Source organism: Erithacus rubecula, assembly GCF_903797595.1.
Source record: "Erithacus rubecula genome assembly, chromosome: 3".
Lineage (NCBI taxonomy): Eukaryota > Metazoa > Chordata > Aves > Passeriformes > Muscicapidae > Erithacus > Erithacus rubecula.
Window position 1 is genome coordinate 117,835,129 of NC_136689.1, and position 27,468 is coordinate 117,862,596.

The following is a 27,468-nucleotide window of genomic DNA, read 5'->3' on the forward strand; positions in this document are numbered from 1 at the left end:
AAACGGCGAGTAGAGAGTGTCTTTGTGCTGCCTGAGCCGGGGGAGTGCCGAGCCCCAAGCACCCCCTCCGGGGTGGCACCCAATGGCTGCGGTGCGCTCGGCCAGCCCCTCTGCCGCGCACTGCCCGCGCTGCTCCGCCGCCGCTCATATAAACGCTGTCAGCCGCTCCGCTGGCCACAGCAGCTGTGCTGCTCTTTGGGGGTGTAACAGGAGACACTGCTTCACAAAGGTTCACATCATCACATAGGAGAGTGCTATACATACTGGGAGAACAATAGGCTGTGTTCTTTTTTGCTTGGTATTATCCAGAGGTAAGCCGTTCAGTTCCATAAGTTTGCTTTGCATGCAGTTTTGTCAATGCTCATCACATTTGGTGAACTTAAGATTTGAATGCTGTTTCTAAGATGTCCTGCTTTCATGCTGTATATGTTTTCTTTTGCCTACCGGTTTATCCCTGCCACACTGTGTAAAAACAGTCCATGCCTGTGGGATAGGCATAGCCTAGGATGTATTTTTAATTTTCAATGGAAAACACCTTTCTTGCAGACTCCCCATTTAAGATTTATAGTGTGGTTTATGGACTGATCTGGTGTCATAGCACTGTCACTATTTCAGGAATACTACTAGCTCTGACCATGTAGTCAGTGGTATAGTGATACTTCATTTGGTGTGTTGTAGTAAGACCATCATCACTTAATACAGTTATTGAAAATTGCTCAGCAACACGTGTTCTGCCTGGATAGTTTTTATGATTGAGCTGACAGACAGAATGATTTTCCTGGTCACAGCCTGCTAGTTCACTTTGTCTTGCTACCCAGATGTACAGAATCACATCTTTGTATCTTCTCTTCTACAGATTTGCTTTCTGCTGCCCTGACTTAAAGCAGAGCACCTCTGTGACCTATCTGTCTCCTTTGGCCCCAAAATGACAGTAATTGCTGCAATCAGTTGTACTCTCTTATTTTCCATTCTCTGTGAAACAAGTGCATTAGTGTTACCCAACTCCACTGACCTATTCCTGTCAGACAATAATTTCACTGACATCAAGACAGCTTTGGCAGCTCATCTGGACTCTGCAAAAATTCCCAAAGCCAGGCGGAAGCGCTACATTTCACAGAATGACATGATTGCCATTCTTGATTATCATAATCAAGTCAGAGGCAAAGTCTTTCCACCTGCTTCCAACATGGAATATATGGTAAGTGAACTCTTTATTCCAGAGTGAAACAAATTGTAAATCAGTGATCTGATTATCTTAAACAAATTGTAATGGCTTAGTTAACTAACTGATTTTTTTATCTATTATTGCTTATTAAAATGTTCTGTCCTTATGTTTCCAAGCTGCATTAACTTCAGCAAGCAAAAACTAAATGCTCAACTCTCAACCTCTTATCTGCCCTATTCAATTTTCATTTCCATGTGTAGTTCCAATGAAGTAAGTGAATTGGTGAGTTAACTGTTTGTTGGCCTGAGGAATAGAATGTGATCATGTGCAAACCAAAGTGTTTAAAGTGCTGATCATTAGCCCCATAGTTTTTGTGAAGTACACTGAAAGTCATTGCCCTGATGTGGACAAAAAGATACCCAATGACCATTTCTAATTTATTTTACACATAGTATGTATGGAAGCAATATGGTAAGACTGTGTTTGCAAAGTAATTCATCTGATGTACTGTCTCCTGTTTATGTGTTTTACTTACTGCATATTGTTTGTGTACACCTAATACCTTTATCTTTCCATCAAATACAATCCTGATTTTTAATGTTTCTCTAGCATGTAGGATTACAATGTTCTCAAAAAAAGTAAGTGCAGGCAAATTTTCCCCTTATTGGAAAATACTTACAGGAAATATCTGTTCCTGCAGGTATAATAGAAGTGTGATCTCAGATTAACTGTGATCTCATACTTAGCCCTACTGGCTAAAGCAGTGTTTGCTACTTCGTGTTCCAACTTTACATACATGCATAATGTGGGCCTCTAGTATTAAAGATAAGTTGTCCAGCAAATTTTTTTTTAAGTTGTAATTAAGATATTCACACTTTTTTGAAAGTACAGACAAATTGTGTCAGCACCATAATAAATGCTTAAAGTCACACAGTTTCTCATATGATATCAGACAGTTAATAGGTTTGAGAAACAGGACACAGCTTGACATAAAAAGGGAATATCAGTAATAACAGCTCCTCCTGTGTAGCAGCTAATGACTAACAGTTTGGACATGTTTCTATCACAGATGTTACCTAAATCTGCATCATATGATCTGTTCAGCACATCCCAGCAGCACCTCAGAATGCTGAGTGCTCTCAGAATACTGCAGGATGAACATCATAGGCTGAGTTTGAAGTCTGGTTAAGTGGAAAGGTCAGAGACAGAAAAACCAGAGCAGTCAGAAGTCAAGCTCAGTCATCATTTTCATTGCTGTGCTCTCCACTGATGTTTCCTTTGATTCTGCATAAATAAACTTTGTTGTAATGTCTGAGGGAATGGCAGCCTACCATACCCTTCCTTGGCTTGTGTGTTTTAGAAATGTGCTCCTGCAGTTTGCTTAAGTGAAGCCAGCACCCTGTCATATTCCCAAGGGTTTTGTAAGTGCAGTGTTCTTAGCCTGTTCAGTAAAAAACCCTTGTAAATAGAAAGCAAGCTTCCTGGATTGAATCTATTTTAATGAACTCATAAAAGGAAACTGCCAAGATTTTATCTATATTGGTGGGTACTCTGCTGCAGCTTTGCTGCAACACAGATACAAAAGCAAGATTGAAACCATGCTCTTTACAGTTGGCATGCTGCTCTTTTCCCTGCATTTCTTTCTATTGATTTTGCTAGTAGCAACCAGCCACAGGATGTACCCATGTTCCTGGCAGCATCAGCCCCATCAGAAGTCTCAAGTTCAGGGACTGAAGGTTTTCTTTTACAGTTGGTTTTCCAGTCTGAAAGTACTTTGTGACTTCATGCTGCAGAATTCAGATCAGCACCTCAAGCTATGTAGGTGATGATCGAGAGTGCAACTTGGGCTTGAATCCCCAACTGGCAGCCACCCCTCTGCCAACAATTATCTTTTAGAATTGTGTAAGTCTCTGTGTGTCCCATGTAACTACAAAGCAAAAAGTGCTCAGTGAGTGACATCACACATGGTGTGCTCTGCCATCTGCACTGTGGCCATGGCACTATCTATGGAACTTCTGACCTCTGACTACAGAAGGATTTTGGTAGGGAGGCCTTGAAGATGATGTGGTGCTGTAAGCCATACCAAGACTGGAAACACCATTATCAGTAACTGAGTTTGCTTTGTCCATTCTTTGGTCTCTGAATAATTTCAGTGTGTGGGGCAGCATCTGTTGTATCTTACAGGGACATGAGGTTACTGCTGCTATATAAAAAAGATGTTATGTTTCTCAATACTTATTTTCATAAATCAGACAATGAGGACATTGTCATTGCCAGCAAACAACGTGTATCTGTGCTTGAAAGAACCTTGCAGAGTGTGTGTTCCTTTCCTGAATACTATGGAAAAGTGCTGGGGCAGAAAATGGCCTATCCCATTTTCCCTAACAATGACTTAAACGGATGTCACATGTTAGAGGGCTGGAATTGCTTACAGATGCAGTAGATTGTGGAAATCTTTTGTAAGTATGTTGAAACAGAGAAAAACTAAGCAGTTTTGAAGCACTAGAAAAAGACACTTTTTCATCTTTTCTCTGTTCACCATCATAGTAAATTGTGTTTTGTTGTTTTTTCCTAATTCTGTTAGGAGTTGTTCTTATTAATTTCTGAATCACATTCTCACTTCTGTGCAGTTCCATTGGCTTTTATTTCCACCTCTCCCTGGTGGAAATAAAACCCCTTCAGGGTCTGGCTACAGGGTTTGGTTCTTGTGTTTCCAGTTCTCCACACCCAACCTTTTTTGAGACTTTTCTACTTGACACATTCTGTTCTTCTCCCTAATACAGTCTGCTCCTCACATGTTCAGTGCAGTTATAGATGCTTCACACTCCTTGGTTCTTCTTTCTGCCCTTACTGTCTGGAAGGTTTATGTACTGTAGGACCATGGATGAGAGGTCTGGAAGAACAGTTTTGAGTGCACATGGGTTAGGCAGGGTAAGTTCAGATAAACAGACCTGGGAAGTGTTTGAATTCCCTTTGGGACATGACAGCAGACAGCTGGAGAGTCAAACATGGTGGGAGGCATTGTGTCAGTGCCCAGTGAAAGAAACTGATGTGACTTATGCCAATTACACTTTGGTAAGTCTTTCTGTTGGGACATTGGCAACCAATGTGTCAGACTTTAAGGTAGTCCTCCTTTTGACTCTGGTTCTGGAGTTGCTGATGCCCTCAACTGGAAGTTTTTCTACAGGTCCAATTCTAGTGAGTGTACAAGTGAAGTAAAACTCAAGAAAACAAGAACTTCCAGGTCTATAATGCAGAATTGATGAGTCCTTATTTGAATTTGGACCTTTTTCTTCTTCATCTTAAGAAAGTCTTTGCTTGTGCTTTAAAAGCTGAGGGAAACCTGCAGAAAGAAAGATGACACCATACTTTTGGCCTGACAAAGGGTGAAAATATTTGCATCTTTTTAGTGTAGCAAGTAGAAGGATTCCATAAAATTCATGATTCAGAAAAAGTGAGGTGTATAGTTGCTAGCAGCTGTCTAATGTAAAAAGTATGTACATCTATAGATCTAGTGGAAGCATGTGAACAAAGAGATCCCTTTTCCTGAATGCTAATTCTGTACTATAGAGACCTGTGCTGCCTTTCTGGAACATCTCAACTACTTAGTAGGCCAGTAAATATTTGCAAGATGTTGCCAACTGAAATTTGAGTCTCATAAAATTTCTTTTAGTGTGCATTGGTGCTATCTTTAGGCTTCCAAAACATTCATTCATTAAATAACTGTTCCTATGAGAATCAGAAGTTATTTTTATGTTTTCTACAGTCATCCCCACTCGAGGCCAGTTTATTCAAAGTCTGTATGGTCTTTGTTGTATCCCACAAAACTGTTTGTGCAAAAGCTGGTTGAGCAGGTACTTACATACAGACATGGTCTTTAGAGCTTTGCATGCAAAAGCAGCAACTGATAGGAGTGGGTCTTGATGAGCACTGAACCATCCTCCATGGCATTCCCATGCAAAATGGGAAAATCTGTTTTATTTAAGAGTTCTCCAAGGTGATCTGGATAACTTGTTGAAGAACCAGAGCAAAAGACAAGCCATGAATATTTTCACAGCTGGTTCTGCAAGAATGAATCCTGAGCCCAGTATGGATCAACACAGTTATTAGTGGACTGGCAGTAGCACGTCTGAAGTATAATAGAGGGGGCAGGATTGCATACTCAAAAATATGTTTGTGGAATGCTGTCTGAAGACTTTAAGTGAAGAAAGTTCTCTAGATATACTGGAGCCTGCTAATATACCAAAGATGTTCAGACAGTTTCAATTCTTTTTTGTTCAGTGTGTCCTGGTTTGGAGGACAGGTGTCTGCCACGAAAGGCAGGAGACTCTCTTTGAAATGGAGAATGTAAAACCCCTCCCTCCAAATTATTATAATTCTGAAATTAAGGGGCTCTCAGGCAAAAATATGGGAATTAGGAATAACAGTTCTTTACTAGGAAAATTAAAATAGAAGTACAGTATTACAGAGAACAATCCCAAAACATTGACAGAGTCAGAATGCAACCTGACACCCTGTCAGTCAGGGTGTTGGTAGCTGCAGTCCCATTAAATGGTGGCTACAGTCCCCCTGCAGTGGCAGGTGTGGTTCAGTTGAAGCAGTGCTCCTGTAGAAGGGTGCAGTTTTCTTCCAAAGGTCCAGTGATGATGTGGAAAGGTCTGGCTAACCTGTGGAATCCAGAGGAAAGAAGGTGTCTTGCTGTCCAAAATCTCAGATTTTTATCTAGGTAGGAAATGCTTGGTTCCTCCCCCTGGCTGGAGCATCTCCCAATGGGAGGATGTAATTTAGCAGTCATACACTGGGACTCAATGGCCCAGCAGCAGATGATATCTTCTGGAGGAAAGATGGAATGTGGAGAAGATAAAGATGATTGCCCCACCTGGTTTTAAAGATGGCCCATTAGCAGAGAATATGTGCCAGATAATATGAGATAAGGGTCACTACCCCACCTGGCTTCAATTGATGGTGATAGAATACACATTTCTGGGCACATCCTTTACTGCAACCCAAGACACAGTGATATGTAACTGCACTTTCATATTTGAGAAAATCTGCTCCTGGTTGAACTTTGCCACTTTGACTCACTTTGTAGAACTCAAAGTAGTAAAAGATTTCCAGACTAGCCTGAAATGTGTTAATTTAGCTATCCAGGAGTTATTTCATGTTTCTCATGAGCTGATGGCAGAAAAACTGGAAGAGAATGGAGAATTTCAGCATATTAATTTCTAGTAAATCCACATAAAAGACCATAATAGACTAAACAAAGGAAATGACCTATTGTTGTAGAAGAAAAGCAATTATGCTCCAAAAGAAGCTCCTGTAGTCCTGTGAAGGAGTCCATGTGTGTCATGCTGGAAATTTGTGTAGTCTGTGTGGCTCAGGAATTACACTCTTTGCTGAAGTGATGTATTTGGATACTTCCTGTCCCAGAAAATTTGCAGATAACCTCCATAGTCAGGTCAGAGAAGCAAGGTGTAACCCAGTTAGTGCTCACAAATGCAAATAACTGCCTTATTATTTCACTTCTCGGTTTTAAAGTCTTGATAACATTCTTTTGCTGTCAAGGTGATCTTCAAAATATTCTGTGAATATGCAGTAAGTGATTGTTAAGAGAAAGTAAAGAAACCCCCAGCAAACCTACTTCTAGTTTTCCAAAGTCCTGCTTAACAATGAAAACTCTTTCTATGAAAAAAGTGAGTTAGGTTTTCTCTCCAGTTCAATAGCATTTCTGATAAATAAATTTCTCAACTTATTTACCTGTTTGTTTTGTTTTGTTTGTTTTTTCCTCACTGTTTTCAGTGTTGTTTCTTGCAGACCATTCTAAATCTTTAAGGACATTTTGTTCTTGAGTCATTTGCCCTGGCTTATTTACATGGTCCCACTGAAATCATACATGTCAGTGAGGAAGGATTGCAGGGTAGTTTCTTCAAGATTTATGTCTAATGAGTTGGATAGAGTCTCTTAATTCATGTACTTTATCCCTGGCCTGTTGCAGGACTTCCTTCTGCATTACATACATATGGTTTTCATCTTGTCTACTCTTGAACACATATAGTGATGCTGTCTCAGTCACATCTCTTGGCAAATATTTCACTTTAGGAATAAAAATTATTTCCAAATGTCTAACCTAAATATTTCTCTCTAAACCTCAGATAATTAATCTTTATACACACTTTTAAACTGCCAATAGAATTTCTATCCATTTTCATTTCAAAAATTACCCTTTACGTATTTACTGACAGTTTTCTTGGCATCATGATGCATATTATCTTTCCTTAATTTGCATGTGCATGCCATTACAATACTTTTTCATATGGGATCAAATTACAGTTGCACTCCATTTACAATTCGTTTGTTAAATTAGTGAATAAGACCTTTAGATGTCAAAGAAGATTAGGTCCTTCATTCTAATTGTGCATGTCTAAAGACCCAACTTCCATAATGCAATAAGAATTTACTGTAGAAGTTACTGGCAGCCTGGCTTTTTCCATTCAGTAGTCCTGTTCCCTTAAATCCTGTATACATGGGGAAGTTTGAAATAAAGTAATCAGATGAACAATCAGGGTAAAAAGTTCTTGATATGCTTTTCATCATGACAGAGCACAAAATAAAAGTAAGTTTAGTCCACCTCAGTCTTCTGGCCGATGAGAGCTCAAGATACTTGCAGGCTCCCCTGTGTGGGCCTCCTATCCCAGTCTGCCATGGCTTTTAGCTTGCTCTATTCTGGGAATTCACAAGTGAGGTAAGAACAAATGAGAAGGGGCATAATAGTGGAATGTGTTCACTGGTTCCAGTTTCTGCCTCCTACCACTTGTTTTTCTGTTTAGCCAAGTGAGTAGGTCCCTTCTGCCTAGTACCATAACCCAGCACCAGGAGTGTCTGACGATCATGGACAAATGAATTCTGGATTAATGAGCCTCTCAGAAAATTAGAATAATATGGAGGGAACTGATGTGGTTCACATGGTTACAGCTGATGGTGTCTGTCTGCATCAGCCTGGAAAGGAAGCAGTTGTTTCACAGCATACTCAGCCTTTTTCTGCAGTGGAGGCTCAACATGGCAACAGACATCTGAGAGAAAGCAGGAGGAGCTTACTTTCTGCTGATTTTGGCATGATAGAGTTACCTAGCCCTCTTTTCCCTCACAGGTGAGTTCAGCCACTTAGATATTTCCTAGTCTACCACTGTCAATAACACAGCACTGAACTACTTGACTATCACTGAGATGTAGGGTGTTTCCCATTTTCCAGCAGTTTCATTGACAGAAAGCTAGGAAAACCTAGCTCAGTAACTGTGTTCAGCTGGGGTCAAATCCAAGTGGATGTTACTGATAAGAAGTACAAAAGCCATCTGTTATGTTCAGAGTGAATGACAGAAGACCTGTTCAGGAGTTGAATGGAAAAGACCCTTCCTGGAAAGCATTCCATGAAAAATCTGAAAAACTTTGCCAAAAATGATGTTGATAAATTTTGTGGAAAAGAATGGCTGTGTTAAACTTGCTTTGGTACTAGAGCTCTGTTCCAATGTTTTATGCATAACAATTTTAAAACATCCATCTTGATGGTGTTTTAGAAAAGAATATTTACATTATTTAAATTTAGTATTAGCAGAAAGCCTTCTAGGAGTTTAAACAAACAAAAAGCAACTTAGTAAAGTCTCAGATAGAAAAGCAGCCTGCCCAGAGGCCTCAGAATTAGACATTCCTTTATTATTAAATGTAGCACCTCTTGAACTTCTTGGCTACAAACAGAGACAGGGCATTTTTCACAAGAATCTTGGTCCAAAGTACACAGTACTTTGTTTTATACATGAATGGAAATGATAGTAACCTTAAACCTCTCAACATTTTTGTCCTTTTACCTGAAAAGATAAATAGTCTATCACAGGTCTGTGGAAATGTGTATCCTAGAGAAGCAAAAGATGGAAGCCCAGGATAGCCCCTGGCTTGCATTTTGTGCACAGCATCCCATCTTCAGCTCAGGCTCCTCCATGTATTAATGCATCTTCAGGTACCCTGGGATGGGGTTTGAGGGCTATTTAAATGAGAATGAACTGGTTTTGCACACCTATCTATCTATCAGTCAGTGATATCTGTTAATCTCTATCAAGAGAAGGAATCTTAAATTGAGCTTTCTTCTTCTGAGAATAAAGAACTATTGTTCTTATTCTTTATTCTGCAGAAAGAATAAGCTTCTATGTGTTTTCTTTTATGTCATGCTACCATATCTTTCAGCTAGAGCTACTTAGAAAATAGAAACTATTTTCTTTGAAAACTTTTAAAGAAATTAGGAACATTTTTTGTTTTGATGGAAAGCTTCAGTGGTTAATAACAAAGAAAAGCAAAATGTAGATTTTTTTCTGTATATAGGAGAAATCAAACACCACAAAACAAATATATTTTCATTCATGTTTTGTGTTTCTAAGAAAATACAATTTCTTCTGATATTATGTAAAATTATAGAGGTCAGACATGCTCCTTTTCAGCCTTCTGGCCAATTGTCAGGGTGACATGGGGCTAGAGTTTGGTCCTTTTTGTTACCACTTCTAAAATAAGCTGTTGCCAATTAAAATATGTCTTGCAGTAGGTTAGAAAAGCACTGAATATTTTAAGATATATAGCTGTGATATTTAGCTTTTCCAAAAGCTGAACAAATAATAACATATCAGGGGAGCTTATTGTTATTAAATCTGACAGCATACCAGTCTTCTTTATTTCTTGCTGTCGAAAAGCTTGATGCCAAACATGAAAGGAAGTGTAGACAACCTTTAGAAGAAAAAAAATTGACTACTAACAGTGGTAAAGCTTCAAAAGATAGCACTTTGTGTATGCACAGCGTAGACACCCAGGAATATAAACTCCTATGTAAAACACAGACTTGGATTTTCATAAGAAAATGAGGTTTCTTGGGAATATGTCTGATGATGCCTGGATTAAGCCAGAGCTTCTAATACTGAGCTCTTCAGAAGTGTGACTCAGATGTTTGGAGGTTTGGATATATGAGAATAAATTTACTGTAAAACATTACACAGTTTTACTTTGAGTTGCAGTGGGTTGTTGGACAAGCAGATGTATTAACCCTCTGTTTATTTGCAAAAGAATGACATACAGAACTGTGATTCCCATCAAGATGTTTTTCTTTAGAGGGTATACTGGCAATATTCTGTATAAACTTTATAATTATTACCTAATGCATGTGAGAAAATACTTGCATGTGTGGTAGCCACCAATGACAATATACATGCAAAAATTTCTAACAGGTGGCTGTTGAGATTAAAAAAAAAAAAATCACATTCTCACAGAGGGAAAGTCCAGAGTCCAAATGATCTCAGAGCCTAAATAAATATATAAAGTTTGCCACATCTCTCTGTAAGTTCCAATGAGCTCATATGTTTTCATCACAGTATGTATTGAAAAAAGTAGGAGCAAGAAGACGAGGCTCTTTCAGTCATTCTGCTGCTAAAGCTTGCAGGCAGAAGGGCTGTTGGGTTGTTTTATTAAGCTTTCTGCCAGATTTGGGGGCAGTGGACGTGGTGGGGGGTCCTACATAAAGTTTCTAAACCTGAAGATGCTACAGGTCTGACTGTGTGAAAGGGAAGGGGAGCAAAGGACTGCTGTGTGCCCTGCAGGCTGCTGTGGGATTTGGGACAGGCGGCGCACGCGCAAGGGGTGAGCGGGGCAAGGCTGAGTGACCCCTGGGACAAGACCTGTGGGCTGCAGGGTGGCAGCCTCCATCTGCTAATCCTCTCTGGGACCTGCACCACAGCTGTGGAATGCAGCTGCACTGATGGACTGGACATGTTGGATTTCATCCCTTGGCTTCACAGTGTTTTTATCAGAGGAAGAAATTGCTTGAGTCAAGGTTTTCTTCCTTCTCGCTTGCTGCCATTCTGGAAGTAAGAGCTTTCGATCTTCTGCTAGGCAAACAAAGAGAAGCAGGGGGCTACTGGAGAGTAAAATGATATGTTTGAGGTGGAAAGGCTAATTTTTTTAACTGATCATTTCTAAAAGAAGGCCATCTTTCTGAGATGCCTAAGAATCTCTGTAGATTTGTTTGTGTGAAATAACAATCTGAATATCACTAGTATGAGTCCACAGTAAACATATATAAATGAAGAATAAGATGCCAAAATGGACAAACTAATTGAACAGTTTCTTCAAATTGCGTATCCCAGTATTTCATTTGCCATCTCTTCATGTAACTGCACTTGTGTCAAGAAGCTGCTGCAGAAGGGAGTTGTTAAAACAGTGACTTTCACCTGTTTGCTCTGGATTTGTGTTCACATCTCTACCCAGTGTTTGTCACTTCAGCTGCAGTGGTCTTGTCACACCGCAGCTGTCCTGGCACTATGTGCAGCAGCCCTGACTCAGGGCTTTCCTAGGAAGGTTGTGAGTGACCAGGGTGTGTATGTTTTGCTTAAACTACTTGTTTTACCATTGAGAAATATGCACGGTATTCTCTTAGATGATATGTCATTAAAAAAAAAAAAAAGCCTGCAACAAACAGACCAAACACAAACAGTGAGGCACTGAGGGCTGCTGCTGGTATTTAATACCCAGAGCAATGATCTGCTGAGGTTCTCTTGTGCTCTTTTGCAAGTTAGGAGAGCTTTCCTCTTACTGGCAATATAAATGAGCTGGGAAAGATTAAAGATATGGTGGCAGAAGAATGAAAGCACAGGTTTGGATTGCTTGAGTGTTTTGCAATGATCAGTCCTTAGATTACCAGGTAAAAACATATCTTTTATGGAGTCCACAATTAGCCCACATCTTCTATCTCACAGTCTGTCTGCTGGCTCTGTCAGGGAAGGAGCACTCCTGTTAGCACATCTTTTTAATATTTTCTTTGTGACAGTGGGGGCTGTAAAATTTAAGCACTTCTAAAAACATCCAGTTTACCCACAGATATCCACACAGAATGGGAAAATAATACAGTGTATGGCTGTGTATTCTGTTCCCTTTGTATTTAGATCATAAATTCTTGTTATCTGTTGTCAGAGTACTTGCAGAAACAAGGAGAGGTCATTGTCATTTGAATGATTAGGTTTGTCTCCTAAGACATTGAGCAAAGTATCAAGAAAAAGCTACTCCATTTAAATGATTGAGGGCTACAATTCTGCCTGCAACAATGAGTAGAATGGTGTTTTTAAGTGCAAGTTATAGTTAAAAATTGTTACATACTCAGTTTCTCAAATTAAAATGTAGGTATCAAAGTAGGAAGGGAACAGCTGATTTATTTTTCAGAAATGTCATGGACAGATCTTTGTAATATTGTAGTTATTTCTTTTCTTTTTCATCATCAGAATGTTTATTCAGCTTCAGCATTGTTTTAATACCTAAGAGCATAGCTGTGACCAGGACCTCCTGTTCCAACAAAGCACAAAAGGACAACTTCATTGTTTTTAAATGGAAATTATCTAAGAACATCTGAGAGACAGCTATAGAAACAGCTATAAAAAGGGAGTGCATGAGGGAACTGTAACCCACAATATTAAAAGGCTTTCCTTGGTGAAGGAAAAGCCCACTTTTTGACTTCAGGAAATTTCATTCAACATGGAAGAGATTTTATTTTACACTCTGTTGCTTATTGCACATTTTGAGGATTAAATATTTTACTGTTTGTTTACAGAGGGAAACAAACAAAATCTAGGATGAAATTCTGGCTCGCTGGCAAAATTCCTGCTGATTTTATTAAAGTTCAGATTTTACTCCTAACCCTCATCAAGTACATGCTGTGTGAGTGCAGAGGACACCCAGAACTGCCTCAAGAAGGGGTCTCAGGTGTTGAAACTCCCCATGTACAAACACTGTCCTGTTCCTTGTGTTCAGTCCTCTGACAATTTTCAAGTGAGATGAAGCTTGGAAGTGTTGTTTTGCAAGGAGCAGTACAGAGGGCACAGTCAGACAGCTTTCTAGGAAAATAATCTTTGGCTCAAGAAGAAAAATAAATTGGCCAAAGGATGTTCATTTCAAGTTGTCAGTGGAAGTGTGGTGACAGGCTTTAACTCTACTGTGGCTCAGTTAGACCCAGCTGAGAAGTGGGAAGGTTTCCATGCTGTGATCCAACTCAGTGATCTGGAGTTTGGGAGGGATCTTTATAATGGATAGAAGGTGACTTCTTCCTCAACTACTTGCAACCTAGCAATTGAAGATTAGCTGTCCCCAGGGAGTGGATGATCATAGTTTGGCACTGGGAATTTGCATGATCAGCATTTCAGGATGAGTCACTTTCTAAGATCTTAACCCAGTGAATATCTCGTTTTTCTCTTTTACAATTTTATGTTCATGTTGGGCAGCTTCATTGGATGTGTTTAATAGGAACACTGGATTGCCCATATTTCAGAGCTTGTAATTTTGTTTATCACTCAGTTTCTTTTAAATTCTTTGCTAATTAGCTTGAACTTTTTTACTTTTCCTTGTACAGAAATTATCTCTCCCACTTTCAAGTTGCTCCAGTTTCTCTTTTTAGGATATATTTGCATTCCTTGGTATGCTATTTATCTATGTACACCAATGAAGCCACATGGCTTCAAAATCCAAATGTCTTTGCTCTGTTCTCTTACATGTCCAAAATAGGGGACTAAACTGTGATAAAAATTAGTACAACTGTGGACTCAGGATCAGTTTTGAAAGGGCGAATTAATGGCAGAGTATCTTACAATATTTCAGGTCATTATAATATTTTTCACCTTCAACCTATATTAGTTGCTTACGTTTATATAGAATCATAGAATGGTTTGGGTTGAAAGATCATCCAGTTCCAACCCTCCTACCGTGGACAGGGACACCTTCCACTAGATCAGGTTGCTTAGAGCTCCATCCAGCCTGGCCTTGAACACTTCCAGGGATGGGGCATCCACAATTTCTCTGAGCAACCTCTTTCAATGCCTCACCACCCTGATACTAAAGAATTTCATTCTAATGTCTAATTTAAACCCAGCCTCCTTCAGCTGTAAGCCATTCCTTCTTGTCCTATCACTTGATCCCAGTGCAAAAAGTGTCTTTCCAGCTATTTTGTAGGCTCAATTCAGGTGCTTAAAGACTCTATAAGGTCACATTCTCTTCTTCTGGTGATCATCTAGAGCTAGATTTAGAATGACTGAGACCACCTTTTCATCTGAAAAAATGAAGTAAATAAAATAAGGAAGATGAGGCAATCAACTTCTCCCATGAAATACAAGTGATTACATAGCAGTAGGGGACTCTGTAGAGACTTTTCACCAGGCTAATGAAAGAATGAAGGAAACTTAAAGGTGCTGCATATGCTTCCCTCCGCCTGATTCCTTAGTCAGTAGTTATTTTCCTTCTCTTTGTTTCTATATTTTATGTTTGCCAAAAATTTAATCTGTCCAGAACGGGATTGAGAGTGAATAGATAAGGGAAAGCAGAGTATACTATACATGACAAGCACACAACATTTTAACTGAGTTTGAAACAACACCCCAAAGCTTTGCCAATCCAATGCTGCAGATGACTCCTGATAACTAGAAATGAAGCTGAGGAGAAGCAAATGTGAGCTAGAAATGCCCTTGCTGTCCAAGGCAGAGGCTGTGCCTTTTTTAGAGAGTGTTAAGAGTGAAAACCTAGTCCATTCTTCACATTTCTTTGGAACACCTAAGATGCTATTTGGAGGCAGTTCAGTGCACAGAAATGTGCTGTGGGAATGAGGATGCTGGCGCTGTTTGTGCGAGTGCACGTTTAGACGCCGGTGGAGTGCAGACAGGTCACTTGGGAGCAAGCAGCAAACCTCACGTTCAGCCTCCTGGCAGGAGCTCCAGTGCCAGAAGCGTGATTGATCCCAGCAAAGGAGGGTGTTTATGGGGTGTCAGGGTCCTGGCAGAGCAGCCCCTCGTGGATGCACACCAGGCAGCTGTGTTTGGACCGTGCGCTGGGTCCGTGAGCTGCTCTGCTCCCCTGGGGCTGGGCAGGCTCCAAACGCTGGCTCTGGCCCCAGCCTCTCAGGCACACTCCCCAGGCACTCTCTTATGTCTGTACCTACTCTTTAAACCCTCCTTCTGGGATCACTGCTGTGCCACAGGGATTATAAAGGGGTTTTTATACACTGGCCACATGCAGCTAGTAAACTTAATGGCACAGATACAAAGCAGAAGAAATGTCTATGCAGAGTTTTCTTTTGCTCAGCCCCTAGAACCCCTGGGTTTTGGGTTTTTTATTTCTAACTCCTCCAAGAAACTCCCATAATTTTCAGAGCTGAAGTCTAAGTGTTTCCTGGCTTGAAGAGTATTCCTTTGTAGCATGCTTCTTCTTAAGACTTCTGTCTTTTGTCCTTATATTAGCAATTTGCTTTGACTTTGTTCTGGAAAATTTTCTGGACAGGTGTGAAATAAATCTTCTCTGCTTTAAGCAGCACCTATTTTACCATCCCTGAGGTGGTTCCACTTGAATGGAAAATTTTTGTGTTAAGGAGTCTTACTAGTCTCTATTGCGTTTCTTCACCTTATCCACTCCATATTTGCTGCAAAAGCTTGGTTCAGTGGTCTAGCAATTTCATAACATTTACTAAATTTTGTCATTCTCACAAAGAGAAATTTCACAAAGTTCTAGAGTCAGGGCATGAATTATTGTCCGAGTCAATTATCAGTATTTTCACTCTTCAGGTTTGTGAAATTAAAACTGAATTCAGTGTTAGAAATCATTATTATCTCATAGTACAGAAAATATTTGTGATGTGGGCTGGTTTATCTTTTGATAAGTTAATTTCTGACTTTGCCACTTATTTCATGCCTCAGAGACCATACTCTTTATTTCATAACCACTTAAGATACATGTTTTTGTGTTTAAAAAGTACTGATGGTCTACATAGGCAATTTTACCACATTCTGTTCTGCCTTTCTACTTTCAATTCACTACAACTATTCTACACCTAAACACTCCAGGAAGGGTATTGTAAATATACATGTAATTCCAGAATCTACAGCCTATCTGGTCATCCCTTAAACACTAAGATATACTAGGACTTGTGTGCACTCGTAATGTAACATTGAGATATTCTTTATCAGGAGTTCCAGTGGTGCAGTACATTCTGCTGTCAATATCTCCATTATTTCTGAGACAAACCTGTTTTGCTGTGGAGAAAACAGTTACAAATCAAGCATGTAATTGAGCAGGCAGAGCATATAAAAGAGACAGTGTTTAAGTCCACTTCATGTTCCCAACACTGGCAAACTGAAGAAGTCAAATTGTCTGTTCTTACAGAGATGTTATCTTTTTATATCAGGCAGTGAGCAATGCCAGTTCCTGTGCAGAATAAAGTAGTGAAATCCATACTGCACCTGGAAACTATCCACAGTCTTTGTCTTTGTGGAATCCCTTTCTTGACTTTGTGACCTCAAATATGAAGAGCTGCCATGCACATTATCTCTGGCTATAGATACTCCTGAGGTCCTGTTTCAAATGTCTTGGGATTTTGGGGTGTGTAATACCTTCTTCTCTATGTTCCTCTCCTTCACGTTCTATTTGAGTCCCAGCCAACATTTTACTCTACTCCACACATGGATCTCATCAACACAGAAGGGAAAATGATAGGAGAATGCCTGTTTGGTGAAGGGGTTTTCCAGAAAAAAAGGGAGAAATGACAATGCTTGGCTTCCTCTAATGATATGGATAGGAATTCTTTCCAGCAATAGGGCAAGTCCTGCTGCTCAGGAATCATGTGGAACATGCTGCTCCACAGTTCTCCTCTTAGCTGTAGATCTGATGTATCACAATAGTATATTTGTGAGTTAAGGTATGCGGTTGTTTTGTTCTAGCACTATGACCATTATCTGCTTTTTTTCTGTTCTGCTGCTAAGGATTCTTTATTTTGTCAGGTTTGGGATGAAACTCTTGCCAAATCTGCTGAGGCTTGGGCTGCTACATGCATTTGGGACCATGGCCCTTCCTATCTTCTGAGATTTTTGGGACAGAACCTGTCTGTAAGAACTGGAAGGTAAGAGGATACCCTACAAAATAATTATTTTGTCAGCCTTTGAACAGCCTTTGAGAGCCAGATCTTGGACTGCAGCAAGAGTCATCCAGTATTCTACGTTCTATATCTGCCAGTGTTGATTTGACTTAAGAATATTATTGCTTAATACTGTGACCCTAGTGATGTGAGGAGAAATCTAAAATGATGTGTTCTTCTTTCTGTGTTTTAAACAAACCCAGGTATCGATCTATTCTCCAGCTGGTAAAGCCATGGTATGATGAGGTGAAGGATTATGCTTTCCCCTATCCTCAGGACTGCAACCCTAGGTGCCCAATGCGATGCTATGGACCCATGTGCACCCATTACACACAGGTTATATAAATTTTCTGTATTCAAAAATCTCATGTCCAAATCTGGACTTTCCTATGATGCATTTACACCCTTCTCTCTCAAATAAATGTATATCTATAAATATATGTTTATGTATATTCCTTTCCAATTTGGACTTCACCAATAATAAATATTTATTCAGATGGTTTGGGCCACTTCCAATCGTATAGGCTGCGCAATCCACACGTGCCACAATATGAACGTCTGGGGATCTGTCTGGCGGCGAGCTGTTTACTTGGTGTGCAACTATGCCCCAAAGTGAGTTGCTCTCTTTTATTTTTGCTTATTTTTATACTTCGTGCATGTTTTGGTCCTCTCATAGGACTGCTTACTCCTTTTTCTGCAGCATGAGCTCTCTTTGTTCTTTTTCTGTGGGCTGCTCCTTTGTTCAATCTTTCCATCTGAGCATATGGAAATGTATGACTTCAGTATACAAGGAAGAAAAGGAACAACTTGGTGTGTGTGGAACAAAATGAAAAATTTGTTTTCCATTACTGCTGTTGTTGTTATTATTATTTTTCTTCCTTTTTTGTGCTGACTTCACTTTGAATTCTTTATTTCTTCACTCTTTTATAGATAGGTATGGTGGACTAGTCTTCCTCAGGTAAGCAGCCCCACTGTAGATCAGGCTTTTGATTTATTGACAGGTGGGCCTGTGCAAACCTTATGAAATTCAGTAAGGCCAAACACACCTGGATTGGGTTAATTCAAGCATAGGTACAGTTTGGGTAAATAATGAATTGATAACAGCTCTGAGGAGAAGGTGTCTGTAAGTGAAAAGCTCAATATGACTTACCTGGGCTGCATCAAAAGACATGTGCCCAGCAGATAATTCTCCTCCTCTGGAAGAGAGTGATTCTCTCCATCTGGAGAGCTGCACCCAGTTCTGGGGTTCTTAGCACAAGAAAGACATGGACCTGTTAGAGCAGGTCCAGAGGAGAGCCACTAAATTGATCAGGGCTAGAATCTTTTACCTCTTTATGAAGGCAGGCTGACAGAGCTGCTGCTGTTCAGCCTGAAAAAGAGAAGGCTCCAGAGAGACCTTGTCTCAACCTACCAGTACCTAAAGGGGTCTTGCAAGAAAGCTGGAGAGGGACATTTCACAAGAGCATGTAGTGACAGGACAAGAGGGAATGGCTTTAGCTTAAGGCAGGCTGGTTTAGATTAGACTCTAAGAAGAAATCATTTACTGTGAGGGTGGTGAGGCACTGGAACAGTTTACCCAGAGAGGTTGTGCACTCCCCATCCCTGGAGACACAGACACCCACAGGTGGCTGTAAATCCCATAACTTGCAGAGAGCTGTGATAGGTTGAAATGCAGAAATTAATTTTCTGCCAGCACTTCCTAGACATCATCCCAAGCTTACATTTGGGTGCAGAATGAGTCAGTGAAGTGTGGCTCTGGGTGAGCTTCAATTTGTGGTCTGGTTTGCACCACTGTTGCAAAAGCTGCACAGAGTGTGAGTGGCTGCTTTCTCTGACTGGGTATTAGGCAAAGACATAATTCTGTATAGGAACCTGGGTATAATTAGTTGAGCATGTTTTCCATAAACTTTTGGTGGCACAGGTCCATTTGTGGTAAAGAATATGCAAGGATATGTCATTACTCTAGCTGTTACATGAGTAAAAGAATTTTTAAAGGTTTTGCAACTGAATAAAAGATAGGATTTCGTAAGAAAATTTACTTGGGGAAAAAACCACCTTTGGAAATCAAGGAGATTCCTCTGTCCTTTTGTCTTTAATATTTACTGGAAAAGGATGGTAAGAAATGAATATGAGGGAGCAAATATTAAGCAGAAAAAATATATAGGTCCACAATATGGACAAGATGAAATCAAAGATTCTGAGAGAGTTTTATGTATCCTCATTTGAAAAAAACCCACCAACTTTCTGAAATACTTATCTCATTTTCATATATAGGAATAAAATGGATTATACATCAGGCATTTTTGAAAATTGATTTAGTGTTTGCATATCAGTTAGCAATGAATTAATGACATTTTATATTTTCTAAGTCTTAAAGTCCCACACCTTCCCGAGTAGCAAACCAAAGCCTGAAGTTGCAAGCTCTTTCTCTGTGTGAGATTTGAGTAGACCTTTCAGTTACAGGAAGTGGAATAATGATATTCACATCTACTCCTTGAAGGGTCACAAAGAATATATTGAGTGGCCTTCCCTGGGTTAAATTTGTATTTCTAGATTTAATTGAGTTAAGGACATTTGGGCACACATGCAGAAGTCTCTTTGCCACTCAGTAAAGTCTGTGTCCTTCTGAGTAACCAGCACATCAGAAACTCCTCTAGAGGAAGGGAGTGAATATTGCAGCCCCAATCTGAGTTATTAAGATTGGAATTTGGCAGAGATTTATGATTTAAAATTCCAGTAATTTTCACTGTTGCCATGCCGTAACAATGAAAATATTTATGTTGCTGAAATGAGTGAAAAGCCCCTAAAGTTAAAGAGGATAATTGCAGTTTAGCAAGGCCCCAGGTTATCTAGCAGTCTCACACAAATGTGCCATGTGCTGCATAGAAAATGAAGCAGAAGGCAGTTTTCAGCAAACTCTGAATTTCCATATCTGTTATCATACTAAATATATTTCCTGAACACTTAGTCTGCTGTACCCATTTGGAAGAGAAGTAGGAATGAGCAAATTATTTGAGATTTCTACTTTCTTCCAAGGTACAGCCCAGACCAGGGCTTTTGATCCAGTTACTGGCTGGGAGGTAGGGGATGACAAAATGTTTCATAAATAATTGCATTACTCACTGCTATTCCATGTCACTTGCAAACTAAAGGAAAGTTCTCTGCTCTGTGAGACATAACATTTAAATAAAAATCTAATTTTAACTTTCTGCCTACATCATGAGTGTTACATGACTCTCTAAAAAGTCTGTGGTTTATATAAACCCCTAAAAGTCTGGATGTGTTTTTCAGATGCTCCTAGATGTTTCAGAGTCACCTCTTTTCATATGATCACTCTCCATCCAGACTTTGTACCCCTTTTCCCCCCTAGGGTCTATTGCACAGCTCTATTCACCAGATAAGAGCCCTCCTTCTCCTCTCTTTTGCATCTGTGAGACCTCTGGAAATGCCCAATCCAGTTCCTTTTAATATATTACAAATAGCTTTTATCTTCCCTTCTCTCTAATCATGAATTCAGCCTCAGAGCTCCACAATGTGAACTTAGGGTGGTGCAACCTGAGAGTAAGGTTTCACTCTGTTTGTTTTTTTCATCTTCCAAGCAAAAGATAAGTTAAGATAACTGCCAGACAAAAATGTGCTTAAGGAAAACCTTGCATCAATTCTTATTTTGCTGCTTTTCCTAAATATAGACCTCCAGTAAAAAATATTCCATCATAGAATCAGAGAATCAAAAATCACTTGATTGTAGCAAAAGCTGGAAAACTGGGACTTCACCACCGAGACTAAATGATGTGGAATGGATGTTACTGGTCTGGATTCACACATTTTCCTGCTCTTTTTTTGGGAGTTGCTAGATCAGTGTTTATCAGTAAACTACAGAAATAAATGAATGTCATGTTTTAGTAACAGAGCACTTATGGATATCAGTGGAGACATTAACTTTAATCACTCAAAACAAGTATGGTTAATGATATTTTTTTTCCACTCTGAAATTATTAAGCATTCTTTTTCACTTTTTGTTTTCAGGGGGAATTGGATTGGAGAAGCACCATATAAAGTAGGAGTCCCATGTTCAGCTTGTCCTCCAAGCTATGGAGGTTCTTGTATCGACAATCTTTGTTTCCCAGGAGTAACATCAAACTACTTATACTGGTTTAAATAAGTTAACATTATTTGAAAGAAAACCCACAGATGAGTAACAAGAACCTTGTGTATTGAATTTTGCACATATTATATATAGAAAGATTGTAATAATACTCTGATATTTTCTTTTTGTATGCTTTTGTATAATTAGCTTTCAAGGTACAGTACAATTTGGTTTTAACACTTTGGGATTTAAGATTCACATTATCTTTTTTAGATTAACATTTCATTAAAGGAGAGCAAGCTCATTTAACTCTTAGCAAATGCAGCTTCCTGAAGATTAGATTGTATTAAAAGCACATCCGAATATAGACTATTACTTCCTTTTAAAAACAACAGCTAGAAGGGTCATTGTTTAATACTGTGCTTTAAAAATGGAGTGTGACATGCAAAGCTACAAATTGCCCTCACACTCCCAATGGTTCCTCCTGTTTACACCTGTGCTTTCACCTGCAATGTCAATGGGACACTGAGCAGAGGAAAACATATGTGCAAGAGAAACTGCAGGATATTACCTACCTCATGCACAGCATCAATTCATTTATGGTGTTTCAAAAGTTCAGCACATGGCTGCTGCTATCACGTCTGTGTGCAGACAAGGATATTAAAGAGAATGAGGAACCACACTGACCAAGATGCAGTGGCTGTTAATTTACATGCCTGAAGTCTTATTTAGATAGAAAGCTACATCACTTGAAAAATACTGGTGTAACAGCTGAGCTTGACTCTACCTTCCTGTATTTCTGAACAGTCATTGTTCTATAATGGTGCTTTGCAGGAGTATATTTATTCTTTTACAGGAGGAAATATATTGCTACAAAGCAATATACATCAATACATGACATCCATAGTGTGTTTCACACTATGAGTTCACCAGTATATATGTTATCCCTCTGACTGAAATTCAGTTGAGAATCAGGAGAGATCAGACGTAAAAATAGGCAGGAAGAATTCTAAATAAAAGACATTAGGGAGCTTTAAAATTCATATAGATTTGTTGCAAAAATTCCAAATTTCTGAATCATTTACCAGTGTCCATTAAAAATACACTGCACTGTTTCCTGAAAATATCTCTGTGCATTATTAAAAACTGAATCTGCCAAAAACTTTCTGCCAAAACCTGAATGCCTTATGGGTGCCTAATAGAGACATTAAAACTGAAATATTATACAGGTACTTTTCTTGAAAAACAGATTATGAAAAGGAAGAAATCCAATGTCTGCCACTACTACTAGGTCATTGAAATAGCCTCAAATTTTGGCTTTATGTTACAGGGCAGAATGTACTCCACTTTAAATAAAAGTGTTTAGTCTGCTTGCACTGCTACATTTAGACCTCTGAAATTTATGAACTTTGAAAAGCAATACTGAGCAGAGCAAGTAGAACTACAGAGGACAATTTCACTAGAGCTACATATGTATGTATCATTAAGTCACTAATTCAGTCTTTTTAGAGTATTTGAGACAGTCTGTCACCAGAGTGTGAAGTAACATGCTGGTGATATAAAAAGAAAGATGAGAATTTGAATTCTTCACATTAGTTACTCTTTTTCTCCAGCAAGATATCTGGAGCAGGCTGTATAGTGTATGAATGTAGCAGCCCTTCAGTATCTGTCCATACTCTGATCCCTCAGAGAACATCAGCAGCTGATCTATGGCTCTTGAGATATTTCTGGTTAGTGACACTTCTGTATCTGACAGGACAGGAACTAGACAGGCATATTGTCTTTAGATGTGTCCATGCTGTAAAAGGATAACTCTTTGTAATGTTCTAACTTTTATCCTGACAGGTACAACATAAACATTTTTCCTTTTGTTTTCAAAGGAGTTTGGACTTGAACAATACTCAATCAGTCAAATACTTTGGTGGAGTAAAAGCCAGTCCTGTTTTGGGAGTGAAAGACAACCTCTGCATTATCTATGTACACACCGAAATAAATGAGTGAGGCAAAACTACGTGGTGGGTCACTAACCCCTCAGCCAGCACAGTTTTTGGCAAAGATGCAGGTGAAAAATGCATTTTTGTTCTGCATAAAAAAATCTTCTATAGAGGTAAAAGTCAAAACAGTGCATCTAGCCATTTTCAGCATTTTTATTTAATACAAATAGGAAGCACAGCATAAGAAAAAGTTCAGGTTAGGCCATGGAGCCTACAACAGTAGGTCTAACAATAAATGACTATGCACTTTGAAACTTGCAACTTGTATGTTGTATGGTACACTTTCCAAACAGGACTAGACATTGTAAATTAATTTATAATTCTGTAATTCAGCTGAAATTACTATCACGGGTATATATGTTATCATATCTGTTACTTTTTAAGTTGCTACAAATGCCTTGATTTTGTGGAATATTTTGTTTTCTGTGAATATAGAAAACTTTGCTTTTAACAAACAGGTATGCAGGTTTTTTCACAACATCCCATAATGGTGCTAGGGATTAACTATTGTAATCACACTGTAATTGACAGCAGCAAAATATGATCTGGAAATAAGCTATTTTCATACGAGCAGCTCCTGACAAAACCAGCTACAAGCACTCAAACATTAGCTGAATATTTTTAATTTAACAGAGAGGATTGCAATCATCAGATATTTGATTGCCACATGAAATTTCCACTTAAAAGTAGAAGGCCTTTCTGGATTGCCTGTTTGATTTGCCCCAATTTCTATTACCTTTTTGCTCTTGGGCCAGGTAATGACAATGCCAGTAAAGCTCTATTTTGATTGCCAGTGCCAGTGCTTCCTGACTACCTGACACCAAGTGCTGCTACAAAAAAAAGCACTGAAAAATGCAGAAGACTTCAGATGTCTTTGGCAGCTCTAAGACATGCTGAGCTTGATGGTTTCAAGGCCATGCTGAGGCCAACCACCTTCATTTGCTATTCTGATTGCCTTGAAGTACTAATTTCTTCTCAGCAGAGGGGTGTGCCCTTAAAGACAGAGAAATTAGCTCAGACTTCTGTTCTAAATATAAAATTGTAAAAGTATGCACAAGCTAAAATAAGGCAAAAATTGTTTTTTGTCAAAATACTGTGAGACGCATAAGAGAAAAAAATGATATAACAAAATTGGTATAATTAATTATTGAGTGCAGCTGTTTATAATAATATCTGCTTGTGAATTTTTGCCTCATTTAAACATCTAAGGTAATGGATAGCAGTTGTTACCTTTTGGTGCTAACCTCTGTGTTCTGGTGCTGAAGTTACAGATTATGTTTTGTGGAAATATTACCATATACACTCCAGTATTTGTGAGATCTTTTCCAGATAAACATATAACTTACCACTAGGTCAGATTTGCTTTTAGCCTTCCTTTTTATGGTTGTTTCTAATAAGAGTTTGATGTGCATCAGAGAGGAAAATGTATTCCAGTTCAAAACCAAAACAAACAGTGCCCTCCTCTCATCACAACAGGCAAGTGCCTGTGGAACAAATTATGGGGACAGTAAGACCTCTGAGAGTCATGACTTCAGATTGATGCTGAGCAAGTTTTAGTGATTCCAGATTGTCTCTCTGAACAATAAATGACTTCAGAAAATCTGAGCTTGATTCTGCACCCTTATCCTTGGGATCTGTTCTTTGAGATCATTCCTTTTCCCTCTGAATTTGAGATGAGTTTGATCAAGTTTCAGAGAAAAAAGGCAGAGTTTTAATATAAGTTCTGCAGGAATGAAAAATTGGATTCCATGAGAGCTCTATGAACAGCAAATTAGACTTCATGTGCCATCCCCTATTAATACTGGGAAATCCATGGGGCTTTGGAAGAGGAAACTCCCAGAGCAAAAGCACTGTGATTGCATGGAAAGAAATACATCTGTGTCTATATCCATATCTACATCTGTAGGTAGGTGGGTAATGTGTGTTTATACATCCTCTCTGAGGATCAGGTTGCAAACATGGATGCCCTCTTGTGGCTGAGAATAACCCTATTCAATACATAGGAATCCAAGAGGTTTTAGGATTTTTTGAAAACAAATGCAAATCTGAAGTTTCCAGCCATGATTTTAGAGACACGTGACTTTGTCTGTTTCCTTTGAGAAAAGAGATGCAGGGCACAACTCTTCCATTTCTTAGTTTTACATTATTTATAAGTACAGAGCCCAATTACAGTTTTATTAGCTGGTGACTACCTAACATACAGAGTTTTATGAGGTAAAACAGCTATTCACATAACAAGAGAATTTTTAAAAATTTTAAGTCAGATACAGTTTTTAAAAACCAGGGTGTGGAAAGTCTGATTACTCAGTTACTAAATTATGATGATCCATAGTAAAATTTTAAAGGTCCAAATTACTGTTGCAATCTGCCCATTACTGCTAAGTTTTCAAGACAAAAGTCTTGCTTTCCTGTTCTAGAATGAGACAATCTTGGAATCCAGGCACAAAAAAATTTTTGTGGTGCTTTTTAAAACTGCAGAATTGAAAATTTGTATGGTCTAGTTCTCAGATCATACGTAATTGTTCTGGTGTTCTCAAAGTGCACAAACCTTGTTTAAATTTGCAAGAAGAATGTTGAAATTCTATCAATAGAAGCCTGAAATAGCAATAATGTTCTCAAACTGCTTTATTTCAGTAGAAAATAGTTGAAAAAAATTAAGAAAAAATAGGAATTACCCATCTGATTAATTCAACAGATGGGCAACAGCCTGTCTGATTAAGTCAAGAAATGATAAACAAAATGGATTACTTTTTCAATTTCTTTCAGTGTTTCAATAATTTTTACAGTAATTTCAATACTTTCTTTTTGCTTAGCCTTCATTTCCCAACTTTCCCTCAGGGTAGAGTTATTTTCTGTTAGAAAAGGATTACAAGGCGTTGCATTTCTAAATTCACACAAGTCAGTGGAACAGATAGAAAGTTTTGATTGTTATTCACATTCTGCAGAGTTCCTCTGAGTGTGATCTGTGAAAAATCCTGACTAAAATTGTTGCAAATCATTATCTCCTTCAGCTAAAATACAAAATTCAGAGTGGAGGAAAATTTTGGCGTATTATTGTTGGGTAATAAGACTGTAAAGTCTTTAAAATCCCTCATACTGAAAATGCATATAATTCATACTTTGGGTTATTTTGGCCAGCAGGAGTGAGAGGGAATATCTCTCATGTTATATGTTTAGCTCACAACAGCAGCTGTCATTCAAATTACTGGCTGTTCATCATGCTGCTAACTCACTCCAGCTTCAATAGACCATCCTGTAAGTCAGGAAATATCTCAGATGTGACATTTAAACTAATAAAATTCTTCCTTGGGAGTGAATGGTAATATTGGAATCAATAGCTCTTAGGAGTTAAACAGCTTCTTTTTCATGTAGAGAGCTCTAATGTAATTGAAATGGTGCTTAAAGGCAAGGTTCATTTAAGAAGCAAACCATCTACAGATGCTTTTTTTCCATATGCAACAAGGAATATTTTTCTGAGGCTTAAAGATCCTGGGGATTGGAAAAAAAGTATATTTCTATGCTTTATTATCTGAACCCATGTCACAAAAAATGTTCAGTGTTTGTAGAGTGAAATGCTCTTTCTCCCTCATATTATATATTTTCATTTTTATTGTTTAGGTTTTTTGGTGATTGGGTGGGTGGGGCTGTATCTGGTTTTTTGGAGAAGAAAGCTTATTGTCTAACACATGTTGCAATGAACTTACCAATGTATAATTTCTTTTGTGTTGTCATATGATGCTATATTATATGTCATACCTGAAATATAAATTTGTATACCTGTTCCAACTTCTAATGCTAAAAAACTGTACATCATTTTGATCTATTTTTTAACATCTATGCATTTAAATAAAAAAGTAAAATTATCAATAGTTACAATTTATGCTCTTTTGAGACATTTTTTGTTGTTTCTTTTTTCCATTTGTATCCTGAAGAAGACAAGTTTTCAGGGAGACAGTAAAGGACAGATCCAAACTGAATTTTAATTCAGTTTGAATATATTTATGTAAGTGCATATGCTTTACACTGGAGCTCCATTAGGTACTTGAAATCTTTCTTGATGCATCCACCCATGGATAGGAGCCTGTCTTTTGGTGTTGAGAGATGGAACTCTTGATCAGAATTAGCAATTAGTGTTCAGGCTATGTTTTATTATGTGCCTCTGGCCAAGAAGAAAAATATGAACTGTAACCAAAAGAGATATCCACAGAAAATTGCAGAAGAATGATGGTCAATTGGCCAATTATTTTTCCATGGAAGAAAT

General features: G+C 38.6%; 1 protein-coding gene across 1 annotated transcript; it reads left to right on the top strand.

Annotated features, from left to right (window-relative positions):
* Window positions 1–295: 295 nt before the first annotated feature.
* PI15 (peptidase inhibitor 15) lies at window positions 296–26,998 on the top strand. Its single transcript, XM_079299743.1, has 5 exons — window positions 296–1,198; window positions 16,993–17,111; window positions 17,330–17,462; window positions 17,623–17,738; window positions 21,153–26,998. The coding sequence occupies exons 1-5, from the start codon at window positions 926–928 to the stop codon at window positions 21,286–21,288; spliced, it is 777 nt and encodes a 258-aa protein (XP_079155869.1). The 5' UTR covers window positions 296–925; the 3' UTR covers window positions 21,289–26,998.
* Window positions 26,999–27,468: the final 470 nt, after the last annotated feature.